Raw genomic sequence first — 11,827 nt, 5'->3', positions numbered from 1 at the left:
TTAAGGAGGCCTTTTAAATTGGCCATGCTAGTTTTTCCCTTGCCAGGAGGGTTATTTAACCCCCATCCTGACAAGCTAACATCACAAATGTGTCATGTGATACAAAGATCGATGTTTGGACATTCTGGATTGATTTTGGATCATTCCTATGAAAATCGATTAAAATCGGTAAATCAATTTTTTTTAAACTCAGAAATGATTAATCTCTCCTTTCTCTTATGTCTTTCCCTCTCCATCTATTCTTCCCCTCAGCTTCATGAAGGCGTGTGGTCTCAGCCTGGGCTGCCTGGAGCTGTCGTGCTGCCACTTCCTGAACGAGGCCTGTCTGGAGGTCATCGCTCAGGCTTGTCCCGGGCTGCAGGAGCTCAACCTGTCCTCCTGCGACCGCCTCCACCCGCAGGCCTTCGCACACATCTCTAAACTAACACGCCTCCGCAGGCTGGTGCTCTACCGCACCAAGATAGAGGTAGGCCCGGTCAACAGTGGATCTGGGAAACCACAATCAAAATGGCATTTTTTTACCTGTGCACTAACATCTGTTCTCTCCAAATACACCATGTAGACTATAGATTGGTTAATGAGATGTTTGGATCCCAAATGGCTGCCCTGGCCGTTTTGGAATATCGGATATGCAGGTTGCTTAGTTACCTATTAGACATCCTAGGCTGCAGTTCTTCAATTTTTCCACAGTCATTTGCCAGTAGTGCTTAACATAGAGGAAATATCATGCTGGGAAGTTATAGCAGTGGTCTGTAATCTTTGAAGAAGTTGAACATGTCATGGAACATTTCCTCTATGTATAATATAATAGAATAATGAGAGGTGTAATTCAAAGATGGAAAAGGTCAGGCAATTTGATCCATTTTCTGGGAAATCTTTTGAATATTGGGAAATTTTGCAGTTCCAAATACAGTATATGTGGATTTTGCGTGGTTGTCATGGATGTTCAAAGTAAACCTTATTCTGATCTTTTATAGGACATCTTGTCCATGTTTGATTAAATATACTCTTCACAGCTCATTCTTGAGATTGGAAACAGAAGCTGAAACAGGTTTTAATGACAATAAGCAAACTTCATCTGCCTATGTGTTATACGGTTGTAAGCACTAAGTTGAGAGTCAACAGTTAGTTTTAAAAGTGCTCTTGCTATTTTTTTGAGGTTTGTTTTTGCTTTCTGTAACAATTGATGTACAATAGAAGCAGCATGTTTCCCATGTACTGTATGTCTGTCTTCTTTCACCACTATGACGTAAACTGGCCAACGTCACAAGAAGCCACAGTCATCACAAGCCAGTATCAAAGATAAGATCTTTGATACTTATCAAAAGATAAGTATCAAAGAATGTATGAACATTGTGGATAAATGTGGATAAATCACATCTGTATGCTACTTAAAAGGCAGAAAATGTGAAAATTCACATTACCATTAGTGACCATATCTGGGTGACAATAACACAAGCATCTCAGCATTGCAACAAAAACTAAAGCAGTTTGTTGTCCGCATTCCTACTTGTTTCATTTCTTTGCCTTCACAATTCATGGTAGTTCCTATTATTATCAATTTTGTTTCCTGCATTGGTTGTCATTTTCTCTCTCTCGTTCGCAGACGTTCTGCAGAGCAAATGTACGTAGTGTTGGTAGAAGAGGTGATTGTTCGGAACAGAACACTATATACTTTTGCAGTTTGTGCTAGTTATCTTGCATGAACGTGGGTGTATCAAGAAACTACAGTATGTCTAAAGTAAAGTAAGCCTAGTCTTACCAGTCTTTCAACCTTTATGTTTGTGACACCTAACCGCCCAATCACATGCTGTTGGCACAGGTTGCCTACAGTAGGCCTATGAGCTGTGGGTAGTCAACCAAAGAGTAATGTTCACTTTTTAGATTGGTAGTTTTTTTTTTTTTTTTTTTTTAGAATTTTCATTTTTCTTATTTTTCAAAACTTTACATATGAACAGCAATGGGAGAGCATCCATACAAAAACGTTTTTCTTTCACATAAAACTGTAACATCATACAAAGTCCAATCTTATGGGTTTGACACACTCAGACCCCTTTGACCATATTTTGTAAAACATGTCTCTTTGATTCCTGAGAGTGAATGAGAGCCCTTCCATACTGTAGATTTCCTGGACTATGTTGAGCCACTCTTCGATGGTTGGGAGGTCCGGTTTTAACCATTTCCTGGTTATGGCTTTTTTTACTCGCTGCCAGCAGTATCCACAGTAACCTCTTGTCCTTATTTCTCCATTTATTAACATCAGCGTTGCCCAAATACACATTTTCAAAGTTGCACGGTAATTTACTACCAAATATATGATTAATATGTTCACATATTTGTGACCAATAAGGGCTTAACATTGGGCAGTCTAGATTGTTATTTTTTAAAGGCCTGAGGTGGAAAAACAAAAATGTAATCAAAGAAATAGGAAAAAATAACCCTTCAGACTTATTTTTGCCCCCTTCGCTGGTCTTAAACCCCAGGTTGGGAAGAATAGCTTTAGCAGCATGTTTGTTCTTTACATGGCTTCATTAATAAGACAATAAATGTTTACTAAAGGAACTTTAATTTCAGAAGACCTACCCTAATGTCGGAGTCTGACTAATGATCACAAGCCGCTCATTTGACGGTGCGTGTTTTGGGCCGTAGCTCATTTTATGTTGATGTCTTTTTAGATGAACCGAGTCATCTCGGAGCCCAAGGGGTCTTTAAGACACGTCCTGCTTGTGTTCAGGCCTGTCTGACGTGTAAAACCGCTGTATTTTGTTTTGGTGTTACACCACGGCGTTTCTCCGTTGTTTGTCATGTTTCAGAGCGGCGTTGTATGCAGGAGCCGGTGTCGAGTTTCTGCGGTGGAGCCGGGCAGCGTGCTGCAGGTTGTTTGTACTCAGGCAGACAGAGCGAGCTGTGTGTCTGTTTGAGGCCCTGACATCTCAGCTGTCATTACCCTGTCACTGCTTTAATTAAATGGCTAGCTCGCCGGAGAGAGGCGTTTATAAAGATGCCAGCCACAGGCTCGAGCACACACACGCACACACACCAAACACACACAAAAACAAAAGGCTTTCACTTTCATGTCTGACACTTTCTCTTGTCACTGAGGTACACGTGTTGGCAGTCGCAGTGTTGAATTCCCATATCTCCAAGCTGCAGGGCCACTGGAGACGTCTCTTTCTTACTACGCTTGATTTTGTGAAGAGACGTAAAAAATTAGCTGTTGCGCCGTGTTATATTCCCTTAAATACAATAAGCGTTACCTGAGTGCCCCAGGTAGCAGACTGATCAAATCACTTAGGAGGGAATTTGGATGACATGTCTGGACATGTTACTGTTATTTGAAGGTATATTGTAGGGACAACATGCTTTTGCGATACATGGGTGCCGGTTCGATATGTATTGCGTATTGTATTGCAGTATTGTATTGTATTGTATTTCATTTATTGCAATCGATAGTACTGAGCATTGCGGTTTCCTTTTCTTTAACAGAAACCAAAAGGTTGATTAATACACTTCTAGAAACAGTATTATATCATGAGACAAAGATGTATACATAACATGTATTTTCAGATTTCTGTCTGTTTTGAAATGGTAATGATGTAGTCGCTGTCAGCGGTACCGTAATAACCAAAAATATTTAGGTGGTAGGTAAAAATAAATAAATAAAACATATTGATTCTAGGCAAAGTACTGATTTTAAAAATCTTCGCAAAAAAATCACGATACATTAGATTTTTGATTTTCTTTCCCACTGTAGGTATATTGCTATTTCAATGTATACCTTTTTAGATGTTCACTCATATAAGGTGATTGTCTGGGGTTTAGTTATTTGTGAACATGTAGCTCCAATACAGCAGTTATTAAAGTGAAACCTTTTTTTCAGACTTTTCGGTGTCGTTCCATTGTTTCCAGGTTTGTTGTGATATCCGGATTGCAAGCTGTAGGTTCTTAGACATTACCAGTGTACCAAACCCAGAGTGGATGAGCTTAAATAAACCTATGATGTAATATGGGTAATAAAATGACAACTCTGCATCTTGTCTTTTTCTTTGTTGTCTCTGCAGCAAACAGCTATTCTGAGCATCCTGACTTTCTGCATAGAGCTGAGACACCTCAGCCTAGGGAGCTGTGTGAGGGTGAGAATGCACACACACACACGCACGCACACGCACGCGCACACACACGCACACACACACACACACACTGGAAGAAGTCCAAATAAAGCACAGTCTGTTAACGCACCATGTTGTCTTTTTGGATTGCAGCTTGTAAGATAAGATAAGATCAGATAAGCCTTTATTGTCTCCTATAGGAGAAATTCATCTTAGGCATTGAATAGAAATGAAATGGTGACACATCGCGCATAAACACACAATAAACATACGGTTAACCTACATAGAACAAAAAAATATCCGGGTATTTTTCAAAATAAAATGGAGCGTGCTCACGTTTCCCCTCTACACCTCTGCATGAAAACAATCTGTTGTTGTTTTTGTAGTTCTAATCTACATGAATTCGCGAGGTCTCGTGGGTCCTCGTGACTTCAGCTGTCAGTCATGGCCGCAGCCGTTCCGCAACAAAGCCGGACCTGGTGGGTGTTGATGGGCGGCGGAGCACGGACCATTACGCAGCAGAGCAGAGCCGAGCCGCAGATATAGTCCAATCGGTGGAAATTGGGGGTTACTCTGCATTCTGGGAGCGCAGTGCTCTAGTAGGACAATAATGTGTTATGTGCTCTTCAAGATATGACCATAGATGCTTGACCATTTAGAGCTTTGTAGGTCAGAGGAAGGATTTTACAGGAAGCCAATGTAGTGAAGCTAACACAGGAGAAATATGTTCTCTTTTCTTAGTTCTTATCAGAAAACACGCTGCAGCATTCTGGATCAGCTGGAGAGTCTTAAAGGTTTTATTTGAGCAACGTGATAGTAAGGAATTACAGATGTCCAGCCTGGAAGCAACGAATGCATTAGCTAGGTTTTTCAGCATCGTTTTGAAACAGGTCATTGTCATTAATGTTACAAAGGTGAAAAAAGGCTGTTCTTGAGGTATGTTTTAAGTGGGCAATATGCCAGGGCAGGGCAGTACCATCCAGAGTAACTATATCTTTGGATAATGAGGTTTGGAGGTGATTAGGGCCCAGCATGATAACTTCAGTTTTGCTTGACATCAGAAAATTGTAGGCTATCAATGATTATATATCTTTGATGCATGCTTGAAGTTTAGATAACTGTCTGGTTTGGTTGATAGGTATTAATTGGGTGTCATCTTCATAACAGTGAAAATTAATTGAATTGTTTCCTAACAAAATTGCCTAGAGAAAAGCATATATTAGGAGAATAGAATTGGTCCAAACACTAAGCCTTGTGGAATGCTATAGCTAACTTTAGGGGGCCTGGAGGATTCTTCGTTAACATTAACAAATTGAGATTGATCAGATAAATAGGACTCAAACTATCTTAGTGCAATTCCTTTAAAGCCAACTAAAAACGTAATCTAAAATCTAAGCTCCGCACAAAGCTGCTGCAAAATAGTTGTAAGAGAGAAAACTCAATTTGGACAGATAGTCTCGCTAGCTGTCTGGATTTACCCTGCAGAGATCTGAGGACCAGGTAACCATAGTCCTCAGATTGGACAGATAGTCTAGCTAGCTGTCTGGATATACCCTGCAGAGATCTGAGGACCAGGTAACCATAGTCCTCAGATTGGACAGATAGTCTAGCTAGCTGTCTGGATTTACCCTGCAGAGATCTGAGGACCAGGTAACCATAGTCCTCAGAAATCCACCAGAGTTTAAAATTCCAACACAAAAAACAGAAAATACTTGCATGCGGCAGTATTTCCTGCGGCTCCGGAGCAATCCTGGAAATGGAACGTCAGAGATATAGACTACTCTCTCCCTCACCTTGTCACTAACTTCCTACTAGTTTACCTCAAATGGATGGGTATTTGATGTAAATTATAATGTAGCAACTGAGAAAAGGTGAAAGAAATTTAGTACAGTAGAGTGCTCTTTCTTAAGGATTTAGTGTCATCATTTGCAATGGAACTACAAAATGTCACAAAATGACTCTTTCAGCCAAAAGTTGTACTATTCATCCAGTGCTATCTCATACAAATGTTCTGCATGCTGTCATTTTGATAGGTAAAGTGCCTGCACTGGCTGTGTGGCTATTACATTTTTTTTTGCTTTCATCTTTGGATGAAAGGATGAAATATGGCCAACATTAACTGACACCAAAGAACAATAACAGCTTTGAAAACACAAATCGGTTCTTTCTGGTCAGGGTGCTCACTGCTGCTTTGTCCTCTCTTGAGAAAGTCATGTTATGTCCCTCAAACCAGCCGATGCAGCTAAATGATAAATAATTAATAATAAATAAATAAGTTACATTTCAATTTCTTGCTCAAAATATATAGGACAATTGGAGGGAACAGAATTATTTTCTCAGTCTTGTATGACATCTTAAAGGCAAATGACTGAATTCTGGGACTGTATGGCATGCCACGTAGGAGTCATATGATTTTTTGACAACATTTGAGAGTTGCATATTCAGAGGCTCCATTTCAAAGCTGAGGTGGACCCTCCGAAGGCCCTCCATGCATGTTAACTGTTGCCTGTGTCCTGTAGATTGACGACTATGACGGTGTGGCCAGTATGCTGGCTGCCCGCTGTCGCTCACTCCGCTCGCTGGACCTGTGGCGCTGCAAAAACCTGACGGATCGAGGCCTGGCCGAGCTCGTCTCTGGCTGCAGGTAGGCAAAACTAAATGGGTTCAGTGCTGCAAACAATGTTTATCTTCTCAAATAAGCAGTGTTGAAGTCATTTATCCATCCATTTTCTTGCTTTGTCTGTGCTGGAACAGCAGTATCCTCTTCCCTTGTGCTGTAAAACAATCTAGCAGATGAGATGTCTTACTACGCAATGTACAAACAATGAGCAGAGATCTTTAACAGGGGGTCCGGGACCCTTAGGAGGTCCTTAGTTACTGCAGGGGGCCCCCAAAATGATTGTTAATTTTCAAAGATGTAAATGTTTTAACATGAATCAGACATATATATATATATATGTATATAGCTAATACAGTATAAATATGCCTATTTGTGAAAAAAAACACATTGATGACATGCTTACTGGCCAGTAGGTAAGGTAGTCTCTAAGGTAATCCTGAAGATTCACAGTGCCAAATGCATAAATATAAAACATGTTCTATATCTAAGGTCACATGTACGTTCAATATTAAAGCTGTAGTGCGTAGTTTCTGTCTCCCCCATGAGGAATTCTAAGTAATGACAACAACACCGTCGTGTGACACAGCCTTTTGTGATCTCGCACGCACCCCCACCCCTCCTCAACACAGTTGCTAGTATCCAAGGAGGACACGGAGGATTAAAAATAATAATAATAATAATAATAATGGACTTTAGAAGAGGTCGTTATCTTTGCTCGAATTATTGCACGTGAAAGTCACCAAACAACAGTCATACTGAGAGGTCCAGAGAGAGTTGTGTGGAGCTGATAGTCTTAATTAGCTTTGTAGCAATTAATTTGGCAACGGCTTGAATGTAACAGACGTTCATTCATATCAAAGTTACGCACTAAAGCTAACTATTATATATTTCTGTAACTTAGTATTATATGCACAACAAAAATATAAAGGCTTTAGGACGCCCTATACGTTATTGTAGGCCCAGTTTAATATGCAACCTGTTTTGTCTCTCTCTCAGTTAACCCTTGTGTTGTCCTCCCGGGTCAAAAACAGACAACAATTTGACATTTTTGTCCCTTTTTCAGTTTTAGTTTTCACTAACACCAGCTTACTACCACTACTTTTACACTACTTTTTGGAATCCATGGTCAATAACCTTCATTTATGTAGAATTATACCTAATATTTGAGTAAAAAAAGGGGGATTATGAATCATTTTGACTAATAGTTAAGATCAGAGGAACGTACAGATGAGTTTTGTCAGGAATGAAAGTGATCAATTGTATTTTCAAAGAGCGTTGTATGGAATCCAGTCCATTTTTGTGGGAATTTGGTTAAAAAGAAACCCATATTTCAGATTCCCATATTTTTTAAAGGGGTCAAATTGGACCTGAGGACAACACAAGGATTAAGGGGTCCTTGGCTTAAAAACTGTTGAAGACCCCTGGTGTAGCAAGACCAGGAAAGGAAACCAGTGTTGTCAGTGATTACCTTGTATTTGTTAACCCTCATGTTGTCCTCGGGTCAACATGATTTTTGTCACAAAAAATGGGCCGTCGAAATAAGTGCTGTGAAAAACATAAAAAAGCACCCAAATCATTGAAAAAGTGACACAAATGTGGGAAAAAGCAATAATAATGTTGAAAAAACTTTTTTTTTGTCATGGTTGACTAGAAGACAACACAAGGGTTAAATCACTATCACATTAGGGTTATCAGTTTTCACAAGGCAACACAATAATAACACAAAAATCCCCAGTTATGTGGATTGCAGCTATTAATGCAAGGAACACGTCATCACTGTAAACAACTTGCAGCTGGAGGCCCCAGAGGCAAAGCAGAGCCGATCTGTTTTTGAGTGAACGTGTGAATGTGTGGACGGAGTAACTCCAGCGCTCTTCTGCCCGGTCTGTGCTTGCCCAGGATGCTGGAGGAGTTGGACCTGGGCTGGTGTCCCACGCTGCAGAGCAGCACCGGGTGTTTCCAGCACCTCGCCCGCGGCCTGCCCCGCCTGCGCAAACTCTTCCTCACCGCCAACCGCACCGTCTGCGACTCAGACGTGGAGGAGCTGGCCGCCAGCTGCCCCTCCCTGCAGCACCTCGACATACTGGGTACGCTCTGACCTCGCACCCATGTGGGTGTCTCTTGGCTTAAACCTTCCTCATTTATTTCTATATTGTTAATATTTAACTAGCTGCTACTATGTTTTTCATATAAACTTGATATTTAGCGGTATGGCCGCAACTAACGATTATTTTCATTGTTGATTTATTTTCTTGATTAATGGATTTCTTGTTTGGGTTTATAAATAACAGAAAATCGTTGATCATTGTTTACCAAATCTCCAGATAACATCCTCAAGTGTCTTGTTTTGTCCACAATTCAAAGATATTCAGTGTACTGCCATAGGAGGAGTGAAGAAACCAAAAGAATATATGCATTTGTTAGAAACTTGTGATCTAGGTCGGGTTGAATCTGTCTCCGTTGATCCTGTTCGTTTGTTTGCCTGCTTGTCCTTTAATGCTAATTTAAATTAATTTACTTTATTAATTTATTTGACAGGGACAGTGTACATTAATTAACATTGCTGTAAATTCACCAGAATTAGCCAAAAGGCTATTTTTCATCCGTTGTCCCTGGACAGATCTTAAAATTGTCTTTATCTGAAAAACAACAATAAGAAGATTACAGTAAACAATACAAATATATAAAAAAAAAAATCTTCAAATCCTGTTGATAAATACAGGGTACAAGTTTGCAGACATTAGTGATCGGTTAACAAGGATTGGCAATTGTTCAGAAAACAATGCCCTAAATTAGCATCCATATTTAATTCTGCTGAAAATTTGGTATTTTAACATGAGGGTCTATGGGGATTAGTCTCACATTGTCAGACCTTCCTCCACAGCGCTGCAGAGGAGGGTCTGGCTAGTAGGAAAACATACTCTGATTTATTGGCATTTCTTTAAATCAATCACAGTCATCATAGGCGGTGCTAAGCAGCTGCTAAAAAAGCTTTGGGAAGGAACTTGTTTTGGTGGAACATGTGTACTTTTTAAGGTTGTTTTAGCTCCAATTGGACAGATAGTCTAGCTAGCTGTCTGGATTTACTCTGCAGAGATCTGAGGACCAGGTAACCATAGTCCTCAGATTGGACAGATAGTCTAGCTAGCTGTCTGGATTTACTCTGCAGAGATCTGAGGACCAGGTAACCATAGTCCTCAGATTGGACAGATAGTCTAGCTAGCTGTCAGGATTTACCCTGCAGAGATCTGAGGACCAGGTCACCATAGTCCTCAGATTGGACAGATAGTCTAGCTAGCTGTCTGGATTTACCCCTGCATAACCATAGTCCTCAGAAATCCACTGGACGTTAGAACGCCAACACAAAGACACAGAAGGTATTTCACGTCACCAAAGCTATCCTGGAAATGGATTGGTGGACTCAGTTGTTGACATTTTTTATTTAATTTACTCAGAAATTTGCAGATGCAGTGTCCTTTTGTAGCTTTATCGCTTGTATCTATGTTATATTTTGTATTGTGTCTTCTTATGTGACCCATCAGGTACGCGGTTGGTGAGTGCTGCCTCCCTGAAGAAACTCCTCCAGTCTTGTCCACGGCTTCTCCTCCTGGACGTCTCCTTCTGTTCGCAGATAGACACGCGGGTCGTCCAGGAGCTCTCTGGCCTCTTCCCCAAAGTGGCCATCAAGAAGAGCTTCACCCAGTGACCCCGGCATCGTCTCATTTCCACAGTCCAGAGGAAGTAAGAGGAGTGAAGTGCTCGCCGGCAGACACTGCCCCAAAGCCAATAAGAGGCAGGTCAGATGCTGTCGGAGATTGCCGACCTGCCTGCGTCTGCATCACCGACACAATCTTCTTTTTGCGTGTCAGTAAATAAAGCAGTTTACCGGGTGAGGAGGTTCTTCGGATTATTGGCGGAACGGAAACAACTACAGACTCCCAGTCACAGGATTATAGAACGTGAGACTTTGCCGTTGTTGTTTTTTTGGGTTTTTTTTGGACACTTGAAATCAGGGTCGTTGCAGTAAAGCTGCTACATCTTCCCGGAATCTGATTCACCACTTATGTATTGCCAAGCAACACAAGGTCTGGGAAATATGCCTTGGTCCTGGATGCCAAACACACAACAAATTTGTGAGCAATCCTCCCTTGAACATCTTGTTAGGACAACAAAAAGGGACAAGAACAAGTGTGAAACATACTCTTACTCAGAAACCGTTGGGAAAAAAAAGCTGCCGGAGGATTAGGTAGTCACATATTTAGTTAATATGTTAATAATTGGTAAGGTATTTAAAGATCAGGGGTGTGGTCAGTGCCTTGTCAGAATGTGCAGCATTCACGCTGGCTGTTTTAATTCATGAGGGTCATTCTGAAGGCATCTATCAACATCAAGCCAGTTTGGTTTTAATTCTAAGAACCACTTGATACATACTTGATGCTGGTGTGTTGAAAGGAATTAGTAGTGTTAAAGGTGATAACAAAGGAGTGAACGCAGCCTTATTTCAGACAGTGTACTGTGCAAGTACCAGTAATTTGTTACTGCAAAGTGACTTTGAAAAGAAACGCACCATCAACTGTCCTAGTGAAAAAGCAGACAGAAACATTTATTTTTAATTTAAACGTGCAATATAAATGACAGAAGTAGTCAAAAGACGGACTAACTCATTTGAAATAAAAGCACTGAGAAGTAAGACTTTTCAAAAAACCCAAAGATATACATATACAATGATAGAAAAAACAAGAAAAGCCACAAAATGACTGAATCAATTGGTGAACTATCCAAAGTGACGATTCATTTCCTGTCCAACGACTAACCAATCGACCAATCACGTCTAATTGTCATTGCCAAACCAGACAGGTCTGATGCAACATCATGTTTTCTGATAGCATAAAACATAATGAATGTCTCATATAATAATGATATATTAACAGGGATTTCCCTGTTAATTAGTTGCATAAAGCTTAGTGATCCGCAACGAGCGGCTTGTCACTAAAATGAGAATAGCTGGACCACCTTAAAGGTCAGCCCACCTTAAGTTAGTTAGCCTGTGCTGAAGTTGTTGCTAGCTCTCTAGTCGAGCCCAGTCACGCGTGGACCC

At 40.6% G+C, this 11,827-nt stretch overlaps 1 protein-coding gene and 1 long non-coding RNA gene across 5 annotated transcripts in view; one reads left to right on the top strand and one right to left on the bottom strand.

Moving 5' to 3' along the window:
• fbxl4 (F-box and leucine-rich repeat protein 4) overlaps positions 1 to 11,459 on the top strand; it is a 21,545-nt gene extending 10,086 nt beyond the window's left edge. For all 4 annotated transcript variants that reach the window (XM_032519410.1, XM_032519408.1, XM_032519407.1 and 1 more), the window contains exons 5-9: positions 253 to 466; positions 4,062 to 4,133; positions 6,629 to 6,753; positions 8,629 to 8,816; positions 10,272 to 11,459. In XM_032519410.1, the coding sequence (XP_032375301.1) occupies positions 253 to 466; positions 4,062 to 4,133; positions 6,629 to 6,753; positions 8,629 to 8,816; positions 10,272 to 10,435 (763 nt within the window). In that variant the 3' untranslated portion in view covers positions 10,436 to 11,459. The remainder of the gene's footprint in view (positions 1 to 252; positions 467 to 4,061; positions 4,134 to 6,628; positions 6,754 to 8,628; positions 8,817 to 10,271) is intronic.
• The window catches only part of LOC116691634 (uncharacterized), a 116,983-nt gene extending 105,190 nt beyond the window's left edge, over positions 1 to 11,793 (bottom strand). The window contains exon 1 of the long non-coding RNA XR_004332519.1: positions 11,706 to 11,793. This is a non-coding gene — a long non-coding RNA (uncharacterized LOC116691634). The remainder of the gene's footprint in view (positions 1 to 11,705) is intronic.
• Between the last annotated feature and the right edge of the window lie 34 nt (positions 11,794 to 11,827).

This window comes from Etheostoma spectabile, chromosome 6, assembly GCF_008692095.1.
Source record: "Etheostoma spectabile isolate EspeVRDwgs_2016 chromosome 6, UIUC_Espe_1.0, whole genome shotgun sequence".
NCBI lineage: Eukaryota > Metazoa > Chordata > Actinopteri > Perciformes > Percidae > Etheostoma > Etheostoma spectabile.
The sequence above is the reverse complement of the archived record's forward strand: the minus strand, read 5'-3'. Positions and strand labels throughout refer to the sequence as shown.